This window comes from Peromyscus eremicus, chromosome 1 (genome assembly GCF_949786415.1).
Source record: "Peromyscus eremicus chromosome 1, PerEre_H2_v1, whole genome shotgun sequence".
Taxonomy (NCBI): Eukaryota; Metazoa; Chordata; class Mammalia; order Rodentia; family Cricetidae; genus Peromyscus; species Peromyscus eremicus.
The window spans coordinates 32,602,343-32,624,789 of NC_081416.1; the positions used below are offsets into that span (position 1 = coordinate 32,602,343).

The 22,447-nt window shown below is 44.4% G+C and overlaps 1 protein-coding gene across 3 annotated transcripts in view; it reads left to right on the forward strand.

The window, feature by feature from the left end:
- The first annotated feature begins 4,252 nt into the window (after window positions 1-4,252).
- The window catches only part of Ermp1 (endoplasmic reticulum metallopeptidase 1), a 56,839-nt gene continuing 38,644 nt past the window's right edge, over window positions 4,253-22,447 (forward strand). For 2 of the 3 annotated variants that reach the window (XR_009378542.1, XM_059259158.1), the window contains exons 1-7: window positions 4,254-4,644; window positions 5,989-6,290; window positions 12,732-12,859; window positions 13,711-13,816; window positions 18,314-18,460; window positions 19,049-19,141; window positions 21,349-21,561. Coding sequence is in view for 2 of the 3 variants with exons in the window: in XM_059259158.1 (XP_059115141.1) it covers window positions 4,322-4,644; window positions 5,989-6,290; window positions 12,732-12,859; window positions 13,711-13,816; window positions 18,314-18,460; window positions 19,049-19,141; window positions 21,349-21,561 (1,312 nt within the window). In the remaining variant the exon portion in view is untranslated. Of the gene's footprint in view, window positions 4,645-5,988; window positions 6,291-12,731; window positions 12,860-13,710; window positions 13,817-18,313; window positions 18,461-19,048; window positions 19,142-21,348; window positions 21,562-22,447 lie in introns of all 3 variants that reach the window. The other variant, XM_059259169.1, reaches the window with a different exon arrangement.

Consider the following 22,447-nt stretch of genomic DNA (forward strand, 5'->3'; position numbering starts at 1 on the left):
CAAATCTTAGATGGTCTTTTAATAAAAAACCCAGAGCTAGGGATCAAGGTGAAAGCTGAAAGATCAGAGAAGCAGAACAGCCAGCCACTAGTTCTTACCTCTACAAAATCCTCAGCCTAAAGAGAGTGAGTTCCTGTTTCCTCATGCCTTATATACCTTTCTCTGCCCTGCCATAATACTTACTGGGATTAAAGGGATGTGTGCTCCCAAGCAAAGGCATGAGATCTCAAGTGATGGGATTAAAGAAATGTGCCACCACTTATACTGTATAAGCTGTATAAGGCTTTGTGTAAAGGACCAGGGATGGGAAACCCAAATCTAGGTTCAGTGCTTGTTTTCTTAGTCTGTTTTTGGTTGAGTTATCTTAAAGTTGAGGCTGGGGTCTTGGAGTATGACTAGACAATTGTTCTTGGTGTGGTTTTTGTGCTGCTCTGTTTCAGACCCTCCAGAGTCCTTGCTGAAGCCATGAGGCCCTCCACGTGCTGCTCCCTGACTACTGCTCTTAGCTAACCTCTTCCAATGCCCTTCCTAGTTCATTTCATTTTAGCTACAGCCTTTCTCAGTGTTGCATCTGAAGGCTGCTAATTTCCCTCTGCCTGGAACATTCTCTCCGTAGGTATTTTAGTTAGGTTTCTATTGCTGTGATCAAACACCATGACCAATTGCAACTTGGGGACGAAAGGGTTTATTTCAACTTACAGTTCCATAGCATACTCTATCACCGAGGGAAGTCAGAACAGGAACTCATGGCAGGAACCTAAAGGGATGAGCTGATGTAGCTAGAGTTTTCCTGCCTTGCCCACAGTCAGGACAAATCTTTGTCACCTGCCAGTCCCACAGCCGCTCAGACCCAACCAAGTAAACACAGAGACTTATATTGCTTACAAAACTATATGGCCGTGGCAGGCTTCTTGCTAACTGTTCTTACAGCTTAAATTAATCCATTTCCATAAATCTATACCTTGCCACGTGGCTTGAGGCTTACCGGCATCTTCACATGCTGCTTGTCATGGCAGAGGCTGGCAGTGACTTCTGCCTTCCTGTTCTTTCTTTTCTCCTCTCTGTTAGTCCTGCCTACACTTCCTGCCTAGCCACTGGCCAATCAGTGTTTTATTTATTGACCAATCAGAGCAATTTGACATACAGACCATCCCACAGCAAGCTGATGCAGAGGTCATGAGGAGTGCTGCTTACTGGCTTGCTCCTTATGGCTTGCTCACCACCTGCTTTCTTTTACACCCCCAGGACTACCTACCCAGGGGTGGCACCAAACACAATGGGCTGGGCCTTCCCACACCATCAATCAAGAAAGTGAACCCCAGGGTTTCCCAGAGGCTGATCTGGCAGAGCATTTTCTCAACTGAGGCTCCCTCTTCTAAGTGGACTATAGCTTGCTTCAAGTTGACATAAAACTAGCCAACACACCAAACTCTATGACCCCCACTCATAACAAGATAGCAGAACCACCCATATCTTGATATACTGAAATGTATTGATATATCTCCATATATTGTAGCAGGTACAGCTACTGACTTTGAGGACTCTTTTTCCAAAGATGATAAAGGGTCTAGACTTAGGCGGGAAGTAAATAGCAAAAAATATCTGAGTCTTACAGAAGGTAATGTATATTTTCATTCTCACATTCAATGAATACATAGTGAGTGATGACCAAAGACTGGGCAGAAGCTAAGCACTATGGGTAAGGTGATGAATAAATAACACAGACATTGTTTTTGGTCTCATAGAGCTTATAGACTAGAAAGAATCTTACAGAAAACTAAAGTTCTGTGCTTCCAGAAACTGCTGTGTTTTCACCCACACAAGACATACTGACAGTATAGTACCTGCCATGCTGTGTCTTAGGAGAAGTGAGTAACGTCCTGAGTAAAATCAGACACGATTCTTGCCTTCATGGAGCCTGCAGTCTAGTGAGGGAAACGTGAAATAATCACAGCACTAATGGTGTTTGCATAAGAGCGGACACAGGGGGAAGTGGGCTTGACTGGATTAAGAGAGTCTAGTTTGATCAAGGACCACTTCGGTTGATATTTGAAGGGTATTAGCTTGGTAATGAAGGGAAGGAACACACATTTTGGGTAATCCAAACAGTATATGACAAGATATTGTAAAGGAGATGACCTGGAAGTCTTTGAGAGAGGCCAGTGTGGCTGTAGGCACGTCCTGCGTCTGATGGGTCTGAGAGGTAGACAGGGTGTTGTAGACACAGAAGTTCAGAATCCTACATTGTGTTTTCTCAGTGGGTCTCTAGGTTAGTGCCTTAGGGCATGTAAGCCATGATGTGTGTGGGCCACAGAACTTTGAATCCAAGAGGCTTACTGCACCAGCAAGCAGAAACAAGACTGATCAGTTGTCAGCAATGGCCACTAACATCGTTGACCAGCTTCTTGCCACTTAACTGTGACATCGAAAGACTTTTTCAGTTATTACTTATTTATTTTTAAGGTATTTACATGTTTTTTTATTTTGTTATTGTGTGTCTTAGTTAGAGTTGCTATTGTTATGATGAAGCACCATGGCCAAAGCAGCTGGGAAAGAAAAGGTTTATTTTCCTTATGCTTCCACATCACAGTCCATCATCACAGGAAGTCAGGGCAGGAACTCAAACAAGGCAGGGAAGGACCTGGAGGAAGGAGCTGATGCAGAAGCCATGGAGGGCCTCTGCTTACTGGCTTGTTCCTTATGGCTTGCTCAGCCTGCTTTCTCATAGAACCCAAGACTGCCAGCCCAGGGATGGCATCACCCACAAAGGGTTGTGCCTTCCCTCATCAATCACTAATTAAGAAAATGCCCTACAGCCAGATCTTATGGTGGCATTTTCTCAATTGTGGTTCCTTCCTTTCAGATAACTCTAGTTTGTGTGTCAAGTTGACATAAGACTAGCCAGCACAATTGTGTTTATATGATGTGTTTGCATGTGTGTTTGTATGATATGTATGTTTGCAAGTGTACGTGTGTGTGTGTGTGTGTGTGTGTGTGTGTGTGTGTGTGTGTGTGTTTAGGTCAGTAGACACTAGTGGAAGTTTGTTCTCTCCTTCTCCCGTAGCAGTTCTACATAGCATTTACTCATAGTTCAGAATTCTGGTTGTCAGGCTTTGGGGGAAGGTGGGGACAAGTACATTTGCCTTGTGATCCATCTTGTTGGCCCAAGAACTTCTTTTCAGAACTTTGGTTCCAGAGTGCCCGTGTAGCAGAGGAACAGAAGGCTGTCCCGGGAGCACATTCATTTTTCATTTGCTGCCTTTATGTTCTTCAGCTATTAAATGGGAACAAAAATGTTTTCTTTTCAAAGTCTGTACTTAGCACACTGCTTGACTCAGCAGCTATTCATTAAATTATAGCTATTATTTTTATCTGTTAAAAGGAGATGGCACTGATAAGTATTTTGAATCCCCGGTAATGGGTTTCTCCGCCGATGCAATAAGCCAGATCAAGCCGAATTAATAAAACCAGGTTTAATCTGAGCAAGGCATTCCCCGGTGATCTTGGGGGAAGAAGAGAAATCACATGGCAGGTCTATGGATCGGAGGTGGCAGGCTTTCTGAGGGGCAGGGTTTGGAGAGTGGGGAGGGAGGGGCACTAGCCCCAGTTACCTGCTTCTGTCTCCCTCCTGCTCTCTGTTCCTCCTCCTTCTCCCTCTCATCGTCTGTGGCTCTAACTGGCCTGGAACTTTTTGGGAACTCTCTATGTGGACCGGTCAGGTCTCTAATTTGTGTAAATCATCCCTTTTATGCTTCCTGAGTGCTGGGATTAGACATGCAATCTTTTTAATTTTTTTTTTTTTTTAATTTAAGGTAGGGTCTTTGTTACGTATCCCACTCACTCTGGACTCGAATTAGGGATCCTCCAGTGGCCATCCTCCCTAGTGCCAGGATTACAGGCCTGTTCGTCCAGTGCCGGATGTGAAGTCGTCTTGTTTTTGAAGATAGAATCCTACTTTTTCAGAGGCAAACCGAGTCATCGTCTGCCCAGTGCAGGAGAAATGCTTCGTGCATTCTGCTAAGAGCGGCCACGCACTTTTCTCTTGGTTGGGGCTGCTCATTTTTAGGTTTATGGGTATTTTTCCGTTTGGCAATCTGAGAGCACCAGGCTGGGGAGCAAGCACACCCACCAAGCCCCGCCCGGGCCACCAAAGATCACCGGGACTCAAGCGCTGGGTCGCCGCAGAGCGGACCAGCCAATCAGAAGAAGTTTGGCCCTCTGCAGTTTCCGTCCGCTCACTAGGAGGCGCTGCGGCGGCCGCGGCGGCCCGGGCTGTAGCGGGCCGGGGCGGTTGGGGCTGGTGGCTGCGGCTGTCGCGGCCATGGAATGGAGTTCCGAGTCGGCGGCCGTGAGGCGGCACCGCGGCGCCGCGGAGCGTCGGGAGGGACCGGCGGCCGCGCCGCACCGGGAGAGAGAGGCCTCGGCGCGGGAGGATGCGAGCGGCGGCGGGCGGACGCGGAGGAGGAGCTCGGAGAGCGGAGGCGCAAGCCGGGGCGCGGGGACCGCGCTGTCCGAGGCGCGCACGGTGCTGGCGCTCGCACTCTACCTGCTCGCACTGCGGGCGCTCGTGCAGCTCTCGCTGCAGCGGCTGGTGCTGAGCCGGACCGCAGGGCTCCAGGGCGAGTTCGACGCGCACCAAGCCAGGTACGGCCGACCGGCCCGGCCGCGCGTCCGCTGCTGCCTCGGGCGGGAGAGCCCCTGGGTCCGGGAGGCCGGGGTCGGTGAGTCCCGCGCCCGTGAGCCCCGGGTCCGTGAGCCCTAGGCGGGTGAGTCTGGCGCCGCGGTGCCGGGCACTTGTCTACTGAGTTCCGGGGTCCCTGGGCGCACGTGGGTGGGAAGTGGGATGGTCCTGCGCGTCCCTCTGGGGTCTGAATTGCCGGTATCCGGGGCTTGCAGGCTCTCCCTTTCGCTTTCTCGGGGTGGCCAGGTGGATCGAGTCGGCTCTACCATCCACTCTGCCCCGCTTGCGGATGATCGGATGTTAGCACGCCCCTGTCATCCGTTCTTCCCTCTTTCTGGAGCAACTTCCACTTCTTTTACTTCAGTCAGTTCTCTGAATTTAAAATGAGACGGGAGTGGGGTGTATGTAACCAAGACTACATTCATTATAAAGCCTTTTGGGGATGGTGTTGGAAAGGGGTGATATAGTGTGCTGCCTTCCCAAGCACCCAGCCCCCAAATCCGAAAGCTGTGGACACTCCTTACAGACCACTCATTCAGAATTTTGCCTACAGTTCTGAAGTTCGCAGATGGTCTGTGGCTCTTCTGTGCTAGGGATTGTATAGTGTTCAACCTTTTTAAACGACCTCGGATGTACTTGGGAAGGTGAACTCTTTGATAATGTAACTTGTGTCTTAAACCAGACGAATCCTTAGCCCGCAGAAAGTTTTTAACTGCGGCTGTGTTTTAAAAGCCACTTCTTTGGATGTAACGTGTTGGAAACTTATTTTCTTAACGGTTTTCCACGATTTTACTCATCATCGGTTTCTGCCGCTTAGACCCAGTAAGGAACAATCCGTAAGTGGCCTGTGAAGTAGTGTTTTCCTATCTAGCCTTCAGCAGTCACACACACTGAATATAAGCCCTAGTCTTGGTACTGATTTGATGTGGGGTCAATGGAGGAAAAAAATGAAAGCATTAGTTCCTCGGATGCAATATGCAGTGATGAAACTTCCCGGTAATTTTCTTGGGATGTCTGAATTTTTTTATTTTTATTTTTTAAAGCGCCTTCAGTCCCGGCACTTGAGAGGCAGAGGCAGGCGGGTCTCGGAGTTCCAGGCCAGCCTTGTCTAGATAGGGAGTTCAAGGACAGCCATAGACCATGTCTTGGAAATGGCGGAGGGTAGCGCATTTTTTTTTTCTTTATGTGAGAAGTCAGAAGAACTAAACTTTCTGAGGTACGAGGGAAGCATAGTAGAAGTTGCTCCAAGATTTGTTCATTTTAAGTTTGCAAGAGAGTGTCATCATCATCCTTTTGATTTCTTCCAGGGATTATCTGGAACACATAACAGCCATTGGTCCCAGGACTACAGGAAGTGCCGAAAATGAAATTCTGACAGTGCAGTACCTTTTGGAGCAGATCAAACTGATTGAAGTACAAAGCAACAGCCTCCACAGAATTTCAGTAGATATACAAAGGCCCACAGGTTCCTTTAGCATTGACTTCTTGGGAGGTTTTACAAGCTACTATGACAACATTACTAATGTTGTGGTAAAGCTGGAACCCCGAGGTGGAGCCCAGCATGCTGTACTGGCTAACTGTCACTTTGACTCAGTGGCAAATTCACCAGGTATGTACTTGTTTTTCAGTCATTTAAAATCACCACAGCCCAGAAAGTTTATAAACTTAGCCCTGGTCTGTTTGAGTTGTGGGGACCATTTTTCCTGGACCAACACTTTCTCATTGTGATGGGAGGCAAGGTAATTAATATCAGTTTAGAGTCTAACAATTTAATATTCTCTAAAGTTCATTATTATTATTACTATTGTTATTATAATTATTAAACAGTGCCCCACGAGCCCCATGAGAATACATGAGATGTTTTTGGTAGACTGAAGTAGGCTTATTCGTTTACCAATGCGTCTGTCCATTTGTAAGTGCTTACACAGCCAGGGTTGCAGTAGCCTTTGGGTGTTCTGGGTAAAGGATCCCTGCATTTAAGGAGTACATGGTTTGGAGGACATTACTTCTAGCAGTTTCCATCCACTGAGGATGTTACATACTGGTAGAATATTTAACATTATGCTCTGAGTAGACACTGGCAAGATAGAGAACTTGATGTGACTGACATAATGCATATTTGTCAAATCAGCGTGAATCCACTAAATTGAACTTTTTTTTTTTAATTTAACTTTTTATTGATTCTTTGTGGATTTCATATCATGCGTCCCGATCCCACTCATTTCCCTGTCCCATCACCTCTACCCTGTAGCTGGAGCTATCTCCAGTCCTGCCCAGGGCCAGCAGCCACTCAGACCCAAATAAACACACAGACACTTATATTATTTAAACTGTTTGGCCTAATGGCTCAGGCTTCTTGCTATCTAGTTCTTACATCTTAAATTAACCCATTTCTATCAATCTATAAGTTGCCACGTGGCTCGTGGCTTATGGGCACTTTACATCTTGCTTCTTCTGGTGGTGGCTGGCAGTGTCTCCTGACTCAGCCTTCCTCTTCCCAGACTTCTCCTCTCTCTTTGTCCCGCCTATACTTCCTGCCTGGCTACTGGCCAATCAGCACTTTATTTATTAACCAATCAGAGCAACACATTCACAGCATAGAGAACATCCCATAGCACCACCCACTGCCCTTTCAACCTCACTACAAAACAAAATTTAAAAGTAAAACCAAAAAAATAAAAACAAAATAAAACACACACACACACACACACACACACACACACAAATCTCTTCATGGAAGCTGTAGTGTGGCCCAGTGAGTCACACAGTATACCTTTTAGTTCATATATCTTTACTTGGTAGTGTTTATTGCTATGAGTCATTGGGAACTTGTTTTTTGTTTGTTTGTTTCTTCTTGTTGTTGTTTTTTGTTTTTTTGAGACAGAGTTTCTCTGTGTAGCTTTGCGCCTTTTCTGGAACTCACTCTGTAGACAGGCTGGCCTCGAACTCACAGAGATCTGCCTGCCTTTGCCTCCCGAGTGCTGGGATTAAAGGTATATGCCATTGCTGCCCGGCCTTGTTGTTGTTTTTTTAATATAAGATTCTCAGAAGCATATTTTCAATAGTTTGAATAGTTTTTTCATGTGTCCTGAGCCAGACTCTGGGCCTCTTTCTCCTTGCAGTAGCACCAAAGAGTGCAAGCTGTATTGGCAAGGGTAATGGTAAGAAAAGCATTTGAAACTTTCCTTAGCTGTTTTATAGGGTATTGGTTGAAGTAAGTGTAGCTAAACTTAAACCAAAAGAGGCATTATGCTTCCACCTTAATCTCAGGGAAGAGCATTATAGTCAACAGCAGTAGCTTGGAGGTAGAGAGATTCAGTTTGCTTGAAAGTTGGAGATCCAGTTTGCCCAGAATGTGGAGGTACTGATGTAGTTGTGGACTACAAGGATTCTCTCTTGCTTTTTTAAAAAAAAATATGTATTGATGAAATATTTATTTTATTTATGTGTGTGTATCTGTGTGTTTGTATGCCCAAATATGTGTGGGTGCACTTGGAGGCCAGAAGAGGGTGTCAGATTCCTTGGAGCTAGAGTTTAGGCATCTGTGAGCAGTGGTGGCTGATGCGGATTCTGGCATCTGAACTGGTCCTCATGATGGAGCAGCAAACTCTCTTAACTGCAGAGCTCCAAGGATTTGTTTTTGTTTTTCAAGACAGGGTTTCTCTGTGTGGCCTTGGATATCCTGGAACTCACTCTGTAGGCCAGGCTGGCCTTGAACTCAGATCCTCCTGCCTCTGCCTCCCAAGTGCTGGGATTAAAGGTGTGCGCCACCGCCGCCGCCGCCGCCACCACCACCACCACCACCACTGCCTGGCTCCAAGGACTATTTTTTTTTATTATTTGGAGATGGTGATGTTTTTGGAAAGTATATAGAGTGAAACAAAAATCACTATTGAAATGATATTATATGAAGTCTGCTCATTGTACTTAAGTCCTGAAACCTTTTATCATGTAAGTAAATTTCCATTACTCTCTTAGAAATGGCGTCATGTCTAAAAACCAATAACTTGCATTGTCTCTAAAATTTCTTCTTTATATAATCATGTAAACATTCACAAATAAAACATGCAAAAAACCCAAAAACAAACAAACAAACAAACAAACAAACAAAAAACCCAAAAAACAGCTAACATAGGCAGGTAAGAATAGAAAGTAGAGCTTTACAATGGCATCCTGAGATTTTAGACTTAAGAAGACCCCTTTTCTGGCTGGTCACCTCTGATCACACAGAGCTAGAGTAGATGCTGGGCCTCCTGGCCAGGAGGAGAATATCTAAGTATCATTAGGCCTTCTTGGGCTTATTGCCTAACTTAATCTTTAACTTTTTAACTGTTAAACAGAAAAATGATAGTTAATTTCCTAATAGTATTGCTCAAAGGATTAAGTGTAAGCAAAATATTACGATAGCATCTCTCAAGGAAAATCTTCCTTGATAACAATTATAACAATACTTATTTCTGGATTACTTGAATGTATAGCAGGCCCAATATAACCATCTAGAGTTACATAAGACATAAACTAGCCTTAACTTGGTGAAACAATTTTGTGACTGGACATTTCTTTGCATTTAGAATGTATGCTTTGCTTTTTCAGAAATAAGTACCCACACATTCATTTTTAAAAAGGCCGAAGTGCCTTAACTTAATGCTTAAGGCCACCTTGTGCTCATTATGAAGATGCTTAAATTGGAAAGGGACACATAATGCTGTGGTTATTGAAGAGCATTATATTAGAAAGACTGGATATATAAATATCAAACAAATGTAGAAACACCCTAATTTTTTCTTTACCTCTCATAATTCTTATGTGGAATGGATGGATCCTTGTAAGAAAAGATAAATAAGAAAAAGCAGACATGGCTATTCCATGTGCAGATATACCAAGGAAAATGAACCATTTCAAAGAGGTGCTTCAGCTCTCTGGCTTAAATCTTGTTGTCATCAAAGAACAAAACTTCTTTTGAAAAGTGACAAGACAAAGGGAAAGAACTAGGTGTGGGGTGTAGCTTAGTAGGAGAGTGATTGCCTGGTCTGTGCAGCCCCAAGTTCCATCCTTAGTGCTGGGAAAAACCCAAACCGAAGCAGAAAAGGGGAAAGGACCTGGAGTCTGCGGGCAGCAAATTGTGGAGCTGACATGTATGGGAAGGAAAGCCTAGTAGGAGAGCTTGCCCTCTGTAGGCTCTTCAGGGTCTAAGGTTGTCTTTGAAGATTGACCTTCGTTCTTCCTGGTAGAGGGGGAGGAACACCTGCATAGGCAAATGCTTTTAGGCAAATGGGAGGAGGGCAGAGAACCTCACTGTATTTCCTTCTGGATTTCTGAGTGCCAAATAGCCTTGTGTTCAACTAACGTATTTTGAATGACATTTTTTGCTGCTCTTCACATAGTGCCAGGTGTACAGCTTACATGTGTGTCCACTAATGAAAGGATTCTTTGGAGAGCCATTAGAATGCCACCACCCCCCCTTTTTATACAGGGTCTCTTGAACTGGTCTCATACTTGCTATGTAACTGAGGATGATCTTGAATTTTCTGATCTGAGTGTCCCACCATGCATGGTTTAATTGACTAAAAGAGACTTTTGGTTCTTTTCAGATTGAACCTGTGGCTTCCTGCATGCTAAGCAATGCTCTGTTTCTAGTTTAGAAATAATTTTTACCTAAAATTTTATAGTACACATACTGATAATGTGAAAGAAATATCTACTAATAATAAGCTAAGAATAGCTTTTCACTCAGTCACCAAATTCAGTTTTCAACTGAATCCTTTCAGTGGATGAACCCATTGAAACAAGAGTGAGTATTTATGTATGTGTGTGCACGTGCTGGAGCTGGAACCTGACACCTGTACTTGCTGGGCAAATGCCTTACCACTGAGCTGTGCTCCAGCTCCAGGAGTTTTATTGAGACATCCTGAACAGTGTCGTCTAGGGTGGCCTGAGTCTTACCAGCAGTTCTGCTTTAGCCACCCAAGGCCTGGGCCCGAAGGCCTGCAGAGCTATGTTTGTTTTCCTGTGAGTATTGTTTTAAAGTTCTCAGCAACGTATCTGGACTCAGGAATTGATACCAGTTAGTAGTAATGTTACCTATAGAAGACCTCATTTATCGTCTCAGGTCTGCTGTGTGGTGCCAAAGAGACATCTGAGTTATTTTGGGGTGGCTTCAATTTCAGGGTTGATTCTAAATGGAAAGGGATGTCAGTTAATCACTCAGCTTTTACTGTCCTCTGACTTTCACTTTCCTAAAGATATTTTGACCCTTTCCTGGGTCTTTTCTAAGACACTAGAATCATTAAAATAGGGGAATATGAAGGGGGAGTTAAATTTGTCAATCAACCGTATAAAGGTAAATGTTTTTCAATTTCACTTTTACTTTGAATAAAGGAAAGTGTTACTGTTTGCTTTTTATTTTTAAAGAACAGTTTCAAATTAAAAAGAAAATATTTATTTCCTCTGTTTTCTGAAAAGTGGTACACATTAGCTATATCACCTTATACTCCCTGCTCCAATTAATAGTAATCATGTAGCCATTATTTTGTTTCACTCTGACTAATGACTAAAATACACTCCAATAATCACTAAGAGAGGTCTCATTAATATTGTTTCTTTTTGAGCAGAAGTGAGGGTTGGAATTTAACAGAGCCTCAAAGCAAGCATTTTATTTTACCTGGTTACAGAGCCTTCCCTAAGTTTTCAAAGAGAAAGAAGGAAACTAAGGAGGGATATTTCCCAGGGGCCAGGCAATGGGCGTTGTCTTGTATAATCTGTGCAAAGCCTGTGAGGTGGAGCCATCAGTCTGCTTTCTAGACCAGGAAGTAGTAGATGACACTCTGCTCTCAAGTCCCCACTGAGGGCTGTAGCACCATGCCTCACCGTGTGTGTGGACACCCAGAAGTGCTCCTGCCTGAGTGAGGGTAGTGCTTACTTACTCCAGATGCCTTTTAAACTCCGTTAGGAGAAAAATCAGCTCTCTAGAAAACAGACTTGTTTATTGACCCCCAGTGTGCCTCCCGCTCTCATCCAGTCCAGTCTTCCTTCCTGCTGCAGCCCTCCTACTTGGTTATTTTGAAGTGGCTCTCTGCTGCATTGGCTCCTCTGTATTTCAGTCTGCCCTGGTGAAGGATGAGGACCCTTTTGAATGCTAGCAATATCATGAGCTACTTCACTTAGAAAATGTAGCGATAACTTTTTAGTGTCGTCAAATAGCCAGTTAGTTCCTTTAACTACCTCTCACAGTGCTTTTAAAGTCAGCACATGGGGCCCAGCAAGATGGCTCAGTGCTTAAAGATGCCTGCTACCAAGCCCAGCTGCCTGAGTTTGGACCCACTGATGGAAGGAAAGAATGACCTCTCCAAGAGCGTCCTCTGACTTGCATGTGTGCATTGTGGCAAGTGTCGTGCCCCCCCCCCCACCTGCACACAAAATCAGTCCATACAAATGTCAAAATAATGGATTTCATTATTCTAAAAAATCAGAGCACTGGAGCTCTTTTTATAGTCTTTAATCAATGTGATTTTCTGATGGAGAGCTGGAGTATTGGACTGAGTGCTGTACCTTTTCAGTGCTGTGGCAGGCCCAGTCAGCAGTTCCCTCTTCTGCATCCTGCCGTTCAGGGGCTGCCTTTGTGCTTTTCCAGTACTTCATCCCTTCAGAAAAACCTTAGAAAGTGTTACTCCCCGCAGTGTAAACTTCCATCACAGAGAGTTACATCCTCTGTAAACATGAAGTGCTGCAGCTTTTGAGATTTTGAAAGTAAAGGAAGGGGTAGAGCGGAGGAAGCCATGAGTACCAGAAGTGAGAGCATCCCAGAGGATGGTGGAAGAGGATAAATTCCATGTGTCTGTGGTCCTATTTGGTTAACTTATCAGCACAGCTATTGAGTGGGTATTGATTGTGTCATGGAGCAGACTAGTCGGGTGTAGTTGTCACTCCACGATGACAGTTATGCTTCTGGTCATGCAGCTGTCACGATGCTTCTCTGAGGGGAAAGCTGCATTCCACACCAGTGGTGGAAAGTACCGAAACTGAGAAGTGAATCTGCTTTTCTGACTCCAAGGTGCCAGTGATGATGCAGTTAGCTGTGCAGTGATGCTCGAAGTTCTCCGAGGCATGGCAGTGTCGTCAGAACCCTTGCAGCATGCTGTGGTGTTTCTCTTCAATGGTGCCGAGGAAAATGTCTTGCAAGTAAGGTTTTATTGTTTTAAATATTCGAGCTGATAATAATGAGAGTAATAATGATTGGTAATGATGTGTTTTATTAGTAATATGAGTAATGTCATTCAATAATATGTAAAACAAATACTGTACTTATGTCCATGAATGCAGACATGCTCAGTATGTTAGAAACGCAACTGAGAACAGCTCATCTTGCTAGCATATGATGCTTTTGTTTATTTTCACTTTTTGTTTGTTTGTTGTTGTTTTTTATGTTTTTTTTCCAAAGACTATTTCTTTGGTAGCCTTGGCTGTCCTAGAACTAGCTCTTTGGACCAGGCTGGCCTCAAACTCACAGAAAACCGCCTGCCTCTGCCTCCTGAGTGCTGGGATTAAAGGTGTGCGCCACCACCGCTGTTTTCACTTTACTTTTTGAAACAGGGACTTGCTGTGTCTCCCATGATGGCCTGGTACTTGTGATCTTCTCGCCTCAGCTTTCTGAGTGCTGGGATTACAGCCATGTGCCACTATGCCCAGCAAAGTGTTTGATTCAAGGGGCTTTTTAATGTTATAATTACTCTCTTCAGACTTTTAACCTTCGAGTTTCAGAGAGGTGATTTGAGGAAGGTACACCGCAGAAATGCCCAACTATATGGATTGCCTCTCCTGTATTTTCCTTTTTTAACTTTTGCATATTCTCACAGTGACTTCCCACTTGGCCAACTGCGTACCATTTATACAGGACGATGCCTTAGAGTCTGCCTTTGAGAAATGTTTATTTTGCCCTCATAGTCCCCACCTTTCCAAGATAGCCATTATGTCATGCAAATAAGCAATATAAAAACCTATTTTAACCTACATTTGTTTCTCTCCTCATTAAGGCCAGTCATGGTTTTATTACTCAGCATCCCTGGGCCAGTTTGATTCGTGCATTTCTTAACCTGGAGGCAGCAGGTGTCGGAGGGAAGGAACTTGTATTCCAAACAGGTATGTGAGGCTGTGCACTGAGCATTTCAATGCAATTCTAATTTCATGACAGTGGAAAGTTTTTTAGTGTCAGTAATCTCTTTAATGAGCACTCTCTGGAATGAGATTTATTTTTAAGATGTGAGCTAATTTTAATTTGTCTTTGTGGAATTTTTTTGGTATGTACGTTTGTGGTATGTGCACATGTTTGTATGGGTGTGTGTGGGGGTGTGTGTGTGTACATGTTTGTGGTAGCTAGAGGGGTTGATATCTGGTGTCTTCCTCAGTTGCATTCTACCTTATTGAGACACGGCCTCTTGCTGAACCTGGAGCTCACCCATTCAGCTAGGCTGGCTGGTCATTGAGCTCCAGCAGTCTTCCTGCTTGTCCTTGTTAATTTTTTTAAACAAAATAATGTGATCAGCATGTGGCTCCTGTATAGTGCTTATTATATGCAAATGTTATTTGAAACATCTTATGTACATTAAGTTAGTTAGTTTTCAAAGCAACTTGAGGAGTACATACTGCCATTCTTCTACTTTATAGATGAAGATAGAGACGGGAGAATTTAACTTGTAAGCTTTTATAGTTGGTATAGCATGGTGTAGGAACCTGAGCGATTCAGGCTCAGACTTGGTTCCAAGCCAGTAACTGGATTGTGGTATGTGCTGGTCGTCTCCTCTATTGTTTCGAAAACACGACACAAACAAGAGTTAACTGGAAAGAGAACCTCAGCTAAGGAACTGCCTCCATCAGACTCGCCTGCAGGCATGTCTGTGGGGATTTTCTTGATTAATGATTGATATGGGAGGGCCTAGCTCACTGTAGGTGGAACCACCCCTGTGCAGGTCGTCCTGAGTTTTATAAGAAGCAGGCTGAGCAAACCACAGAAAGCAAGCCAATAAGCAGCCATTCCTCCATGGCCTCTGCTTCAGATTTTGCCTCCAGGTTCCTAACTCGAGTTTCTACCTTGGCTTCTGTTGTGATGGACTCTGTAACCTGTAAACTAAATGAACCCATTTCTCCCTGCAAGTTCCTTTTGGTCAGTGTTTTATCACAGTAGCAGAGAAGCAAATGAGAACATCATATAAAATGTAATAAAAATATGTAATGCTTTACATTATGTTATAACAAAAAATGTACTAAAAATAATATTTAGCGGGGCGGTGGTGGCAGCACTTGGGAGGCAGAGGCAGGAGAATCTCTGAGTTTGAGACCAGCCTGGTCTACTGAGGGAGTTCCAGGACAGCCAGGGCTACACAGAAACCCTGTGTCAAAAAACCATTTAAAAAAATCACCATCGTATAATGGTGAGTGTTACTTTTATTAATTATGGATGATTATAAGGGATTTGTTGTGTATCAGGCATGGGTGTTCACATGGGTCCATGGAATCGACATAGAGGCACCTCAAGGATGATTCTTAGCCTTTTCCAGCTGCAGGGGGTATTGTCTCTCCAGACTAAAGCACTGTAGCTTAGCAAAGGGCCCATTTATTGTTATACAATTCACACCTTTAACAAGTTAATTTCTACCCAAAACCTCTTATCTAAGCCCCACAAAGGGACAATGCCGAATGCAAATTCTCAGTAAAGGAATACCACAGTGCTCTGGATTGTTCCTAAACCAAGTCTGCATAGGCTTTGAATCCCTAGGAAACTTAGATAAGACTTCAAGCAGGAGGTAAGGAGACAGGAGGTAGCAATCACAAAAGGCAGATCAAAGCTAGGTGCTAACACTCTGGAATCAAACCAGTGGCAGCTCTTCAGGAATTCCCCAACAGGGATTTAAAATGATAATTATTAATTAAAATGAGAAATTTTACCCACAGTTTAAGGGATTTAGTTCCATCACTGAATTAATTTGAAAAAATCAGAAATGGAAAGCAACCATTTCTATTTAGTAGTTCTTTGGTATTATATTTAATAGCTGGAGAGAGTTTAAATTTTAGGCTGAAGCTTTCCTGAAGATGAGAGGATATAGTCAATAAATACCATATACTTGTTATCCTGGTAGAACCTGAAGCTCACAGGTTTGCTCAGCCAAGGCCTTTAAACCTGACGTTGGAAAGTCCGTCTCTTGTCCTGCCTCTGCTAGAAATCTGGACAAAGCATCACTGCGTTTTAGCTACACACAAAGCTTCTGCAAAAGCTGCTTTTGTGTTGATGTTTTAGTCAAGACTGTCTTACTTGGTATCCCTGGCTGCCCTTGAACTCTTGATCCTTCTGCCCCTACCTTCAGAGTGCTGGGATTATAGCCATGTCCTACCATGCCTGATTTGCTAGGAGTCTTAATGGTGAGTAGTGCTTTGGGTGAGATGGGCTAGAGGAAATGACTAAGGTGATAGAAACTTACTTTGTAGTACCTTTTAAAGACATGGTAGTGCTTAAGTTTTGAAATTACACTAAGTATTAAGTGTTTTTTGTAACCTAAACAGTACCATATTTCAATACTCTCTCAAACTTACTTTATACTCTTAACATTAAAAATAGATCTGTATTGTGTTTCAGTTACACCTTTAAGAAATTCAGGGTTGCCAGGTTGGTGGTGTAGGCCTTTAACCCCAGTATGTGGCAGGCAGAGATGGTGCTCTCTGAGTTCCAGGTCTACATAGGGAGTTCCAGGTCAGCCAAGGCTAAGTAGCCTTGACTCAAAAAGCGCACGCACGCGCGCGCGCGCGCGCGCACACACACACACACACACACACACACACACACACACACACACACACAGAAATTCAAGGTCACAAGGTGAGATACAGCAAGATTTTTTTAGCTCTCAAATTTTTTCTATTTTCTCTTTAATCAGCGAGAAGCAGCTGAACTCTAACATCTATAGGGATAGGTAGCAGCTATCCACCCCCTCCACCTCCAGCTTCTTGGCTATCATCCAGGATAGGAGGAACATATTCAACAGCTACCAAATCAAAGCGGAGCAGCAGAGAACTCCAAGGACGGAGAACAGTGAGTCTCACATGCTGGGAAAATCCCAAGCTCTGGTAGAGCAGCAGCCTGTCTTATAGATTTCTCCTGCCAGAAGTGCACTCTAACTCATGATCCCAGCACCCCATTCTGTACTCCACTAACCAGAGCTAACGCCACTGCCTAGAGATGGACGCCCAGCTCTCTTGTGGTGCTGTCCTCTAGAAAGCACGTTAGTGTTTCCGTGTTGGACAAGGAGACCAGCAGATGTAGATTGAGAATGTGTGCCAGATGGCTGTCCTCAGCCTTTTTTGTCTGTCTAGTGAAACTTGTCCTGTCCTGGCTTTTCAGATAAAACAGTGTGTACTCTCCAGAGCTCCATCATCCCACTCTTCAGAGGGAAATGCTCATTTGGGGAGCTTTTTGGTGGCTGGAATGATCATTCTTACTTAATGTCAGAAACAGTGGCCTATCAGACCAGCACTTTAAAAGTCAGGAAGGCTTGCTGACATCATTTTTGAAGGTGTTAATAAAATACAATCTTATAAAATTTAAACAGATTTAAACTATTAATATATTTTTCATTTTGAAAAATCCAGGCTCTACCAGCTGAGAACAAGAAATCTGTAAGTAAAACACTCATGGCCTTCGCAGCACTCTGAGCAAACCAGTGTTATAATTTGCTCTACTTCCTTCTGGGATTTTTTAATAATGTATATGTATGCACATGAACACTGACATTGTTGTTAGGGAATGTTGGCATTCAGACCCACCCCTTGGGGACCCACCCAGCATCCTGACCATGTCATCCCCTTTAGGAGAAAACTCCCCCCCCCATTTCTTTCTATTCCCATGAGGTGTACACCTCCCTTCTCCATCCCCCCCCCTCCCTCCCTCTCTCCCTCCCTTCCCTGCTCTCTTCCCCCAATAAAACTTTCCACGTGGATGCCATGTCCCCTTGACCGCTGCCACCATGGCGTGTCTCCTTGGCTCAAACTCACCAAGGCCTCTTGAGCGCCATTTCACAACAATTATTTCCTTAAAAATGTGATAATATTTTGTAACTGTATCCTTCTTTAGGATATATATATATATATATTTAAATCATGCCTTAATATATATCAAGATACAATTTAAATGTTCTATAGTTCACCAACTTAAATGGTAAAATTCAGTGGCTTTCTTTTTAGGTGTTTCTACATGGTTGTGTACCACTATCATAATTCTAGAGCATTTTAAGGAAAGGTTTATTTATGTGTGTGTACTCATTCATGCCTGTGAATGTGTGTGCATTCTCTGTGCAGTCACCCAAAAAAGGTCCAAAGAGGTCATAGGATCCCTTGGAGCTGGAGTTCCAAGTGTTTGTGGGCCCCTTGACATGGGTGTTGGGAACTGAACTCTTGTCCTCATGAGCAGCAAATCTCTAACCACTGAGCAATCTCTCCAGCTCCTAGAACATTTCTCCTCACTCCTGAAAGAATCCCCATACTCATCAATTAGCTGTCGCTCACATTTCCTCTGTGCCGCCAGCCAAGTGTGGGTATGTTGAACAGAGCTTTCTGATTAACCTTGTATTGTGTTGTCTCCTTTCATTTCAGGCCCTGAAAACCCTTGGTTGGTCCAGGCTTATGTTTCAGCAGCCAAACACCCATTTGCTTCTGTGGTGGCTCAGGAGGTTTTTCAGAGTGGAATCATTCCTTCCGATACTGACTTCCGAATCTATAGGGATTTTGGAAACATTCCAGGTATTCTGTCAGCAGTCCCAGGCCTGTTGTATCAAAAGCAAACTTTACTTCTTGAACACTGGAATAGCTTCTGAGAGGACACTGTATGTGAAAGCTTTATCTTCTGACTCACCAGAGTAGAGTTCTTGATGCTCTCTTTCAAAAACCCATAGTAACTGAAATGCTGCCTGTAGGCTGGTGTGTACCACAGTGTGGGAGATGGAGAGAACAGGTTAGCACTTCATCCCCAGAGATGCCAAAGATCCTCAGGGTCTTGGACTCCCACCCTCTTGTCTTACCTTTCCAACTCCTTTGGTGACTTATATAGTTTATTTGAACTGTAAATCTTGCTCTTAACTGCCTGAATTCTATTCCCCAAACTTTCTTCCCTAATGTGTGACTTAAAATGCTTCTTTAATTATTATGTTTTAAATTATAGACCATAGTTACAGATTTTGTAAGAACAGAAAAGGGTTTATGACATCATGAATATGACAGACAGTTAACCTCCTGCTTTGCCATTTGGTCTTTTAGAATTTAATATGTTAAACAGGCCTAACACAAGTGTGATCTTTAAAGTAAGATGACTTTTTCCATTGTTTGTCTTAGGAATAGACTTAGCTTTTATTGAGAATGGCTACATATATCACACCAAGTACGACACAGCGGACAGAATTCTCATAGATTCCATTCAGAGAGCAGGTTGGTATTAACAGGTTTGGCTTTTGACATACAGTGATGGAATAGCTAGAAAGTACATTCTATAGCCTGTGTGGTTGAATGAGTTAGATTTGGAGTTGGGAAGATTAGGGCTTGAATTTTAGTCTTTACTGTCTGACTTAGCAATTAAAAACTTAGAAAGTCACTGTGATTACTCAGAAAGGAGTGACTCAGGGCTGTGGTAAGGATGCTGCTTGACCGTGAGGGTTTGAAAGAGGTGGTCCCAGGCCTGTAGGGTTGTTGAGTAGTAAAGAATGCAGCTGAAGTGAGAGCTGTGAATTGGAGGTAGCATCAAGACATGGGTCTGTGGCACCAGCTGAGAGTAGAGAATGATAAAGGGGCCCATGCCAGGGTGCACAGAGGACAGATGAGGCACTTACCCAGTGCAGTGTTAACGGTTCTTCCCAAAGATCTAGAGGCGTTAGGGAGGCAAACCTGAGCCTTAAAGAGTTGACAGGGGATTTGGCCTGTGGAGAGAAGATGACCTTTTAAGTAAGAGCACAGCATGGGGAAGGAAGAAACGGGGGTGGGGCGTGGGTGTGGAAGGCTCTTAGACTAGAATGAAATATTTTCAGAAGTAGAAGATAAGGTTGAAGTATATAGGGGAAGGGAATTATAGATGACTTAAAAAACATCAAGGATTCAGTGGTAGAGTGCTGCCTAACATGTGCGAGGCCCTAGATTCCAACCCTGGCATTAAAAAAAAAAATGGTTGATAAGCTAGCTCAGCAGATACAGGCACCTGCTGTCCAACCTGACAAGCTGAGTTTGATTCCTGAGACTCACCTGGTGGAAGAGGAGAACCAGCTCGGGAAAGTGTCCCTCTGACCTCTAGATATGTGCAGGGGGTGCAGCACCCCAATAAGTAAGAGTGTGAGTTCAAAGTTTTTAAATTCAGAAATAAGCTAAAGGAATAAGGAATCCTTGCAGGTCTGAGTCTATAAGTGAACTCATTAAGGTGATTTTAGGTGTTATAGGTCTGGCAATGCAGTATGGGGCAGAGGGTGAGGAGTTCGCATTCTGTCGGTCATTTCAGCGGATAGATAAGAAGAGCCTTGACTGGTGTTGACAGAAGATGAAGATAGGAACAAAGGGAGGGGTGCTGGGGGAGAGGGAGAGGGAGAGGAAGAGAGGGGGAGTGGAGAGGGAGAGGAAGGGAGGGAGAGGGAGAGAGAGAGAGGGAGGGAGAGGGAGAGGAAGGGAGGGGGAGGGAGAGGAAGAGGGAGAGAGAGAAAGAAACTTTCCCTCTTCATGGACGTAGTTCTGTCAATCTGGACAGGCTCTTTTTTAGCTAGGTCCTATCATTATTACTTACTGTGTAGCCCAACTGCTTAGGACTTGTCAGCTTCTGGCCTCTGCTTCTAGATGCTGGGATCACAGGCATACATTACCACACCTGGCTCACCTTTTAAGGTTTTAAATTTTTAATTTTTTTTGTTGTTATTGTTTTGAGGTAGGATTTCTCTGTGTAGGCCAGGCTGGCCTGGAAGTTGTCATCCTTCTGCGCTCTGACTACATGTGCTTTTTACTGTTATTGTTCTGGTTTGTCACCCTGAAGTCCTGGGGACCAAACCCAGGCCTTGTGCATGCATTCTAGGAAAACACCGTTTCACTGGTCCCAGAACCACCTCTCCAGCCCTTTTTAGAAAAAACTGGTTTTGGCTTATTTTTGTTTAAGAGAAGGTCTTGCTGTGTAGCTCGGGCTAGCTTTTAACTTGCTGTGTGACCTAGGCTGGCCTTGAATTCACAATCATTCTGCCTTGCTTCCCCTTCCTAATACTTCTTAACATGCTTTAACAACTTGTTCTGTGCCGACCAGCTTCTCAAGAGGCTTTTTTCTATCTCACCCCAGAATTCTGGCCTTTAGAACTGGGTCTCCCGAGGCTACAGTGTATCCCCCAAGGAAGGCCTGAGCGGAGCTTTGGCATTGTTCAGTCATCTTAGGGAATAGCTCTAACAGAGGGCCAGGGCTGAGCTCTAAGTGGAGAGGAAGAAGAGCAGGAGCAGGGCCTTACCCAGGAAATTTGGTAAGAAGCGGGGAGAGCAGTGCATGGTAGGAAGGGTGCCTGCTCACATTCTTCCCAGGCACTTGTATTTCCCATTGTGCCTGATCTGTTTCTGCCTTACATGGCTGTATGCAAGTCACCATCCACTCGTTTACTAGACCTTCTTATCTTTGTTACTAAAAGGTGACAACATTTTAGCAGTTCTTAAATACCTAGCTACATCCGACATGCTGGCGTCTTCGTCTGAGTATCGGCATGGAAACATGGTCTTCTTTGACGTGTTCGGCCTGCTTGTCATCGCGTACCCTTCTCGTGTTGGCGCAATAATAAACTACATGGTGGTCATGGCTGTTGTTCTGTACCTGGGGACAAAACTGCTGCAGCCCAGACACAGGAGTAAGTATTTCCCTCTAAGGTGTGGAGACTGGAACGGGGGTGGGATTTGCTGGAGAGATTTCAGCTATTGTTTTTGTTTCTTCCCAGGAAGCACAGCATCTTAGGGGAATAGTGCTTGATTTATATTTTTAAAAATTCCTAGATAAGTATTGAATTGGTATGCTCATTATACTTTCAGGGTTGGTGAAGTCAACCATTTTTATTCACTCACCCTGAAATGGGTAAAATTAGCTGATTTGTCTGCCTTAGCCAAACTAATGAAAGGCAGAGCCAAATAAGGCCAAAGACCTGTTACACAGTGCAATACCCATGCCGTGCGGGGGTCTGTGGGTAGAACTCTGTGCTGTGCAGGGATCTGTGGGTAGATACCCTGTGCTGTGCAGGGATCTGTGGGTAGATACCCTGTGCTGTGCAGGGATCTGTGGGTAAATACCCTGTGCTGTGCAGGGATCTGTGGGTAGATAACCCTGTGCCGTGTGGGGATCTATGGGTAGATAACCCTGTGCCGTGTGGGGATCTGTGGGTAGATATCCTGTGCCGTGCGGGGATCTGTAGGTAGATACCCTGTGCCGTGTGGGGAATCTGTGGGTAGATACCCTGTGCCGTGTGGGGATCTGTAGGTAGATAACCCTGTGCCATGCGGGGATCTGTGGGTAGATATCCTGTGCCATGCGGGGATCTGTAGGTAGATACCCTGTGCCGTGTGGGGGTCTGTAGGTAGATACCCTGTGCCGTGCGGGGGTCTGTAGGTAGATACCCTGTGCCGTGCGGGGATCTGTAGGTAGATAACCCTGTGCCATGCGGGGATCTGTAGGTAGATACTCTGTGCCGTGCGGGGATCTGTGGGTAGATATCCTGTGCCGTGCGGGGATCTGTAGGTAGATAC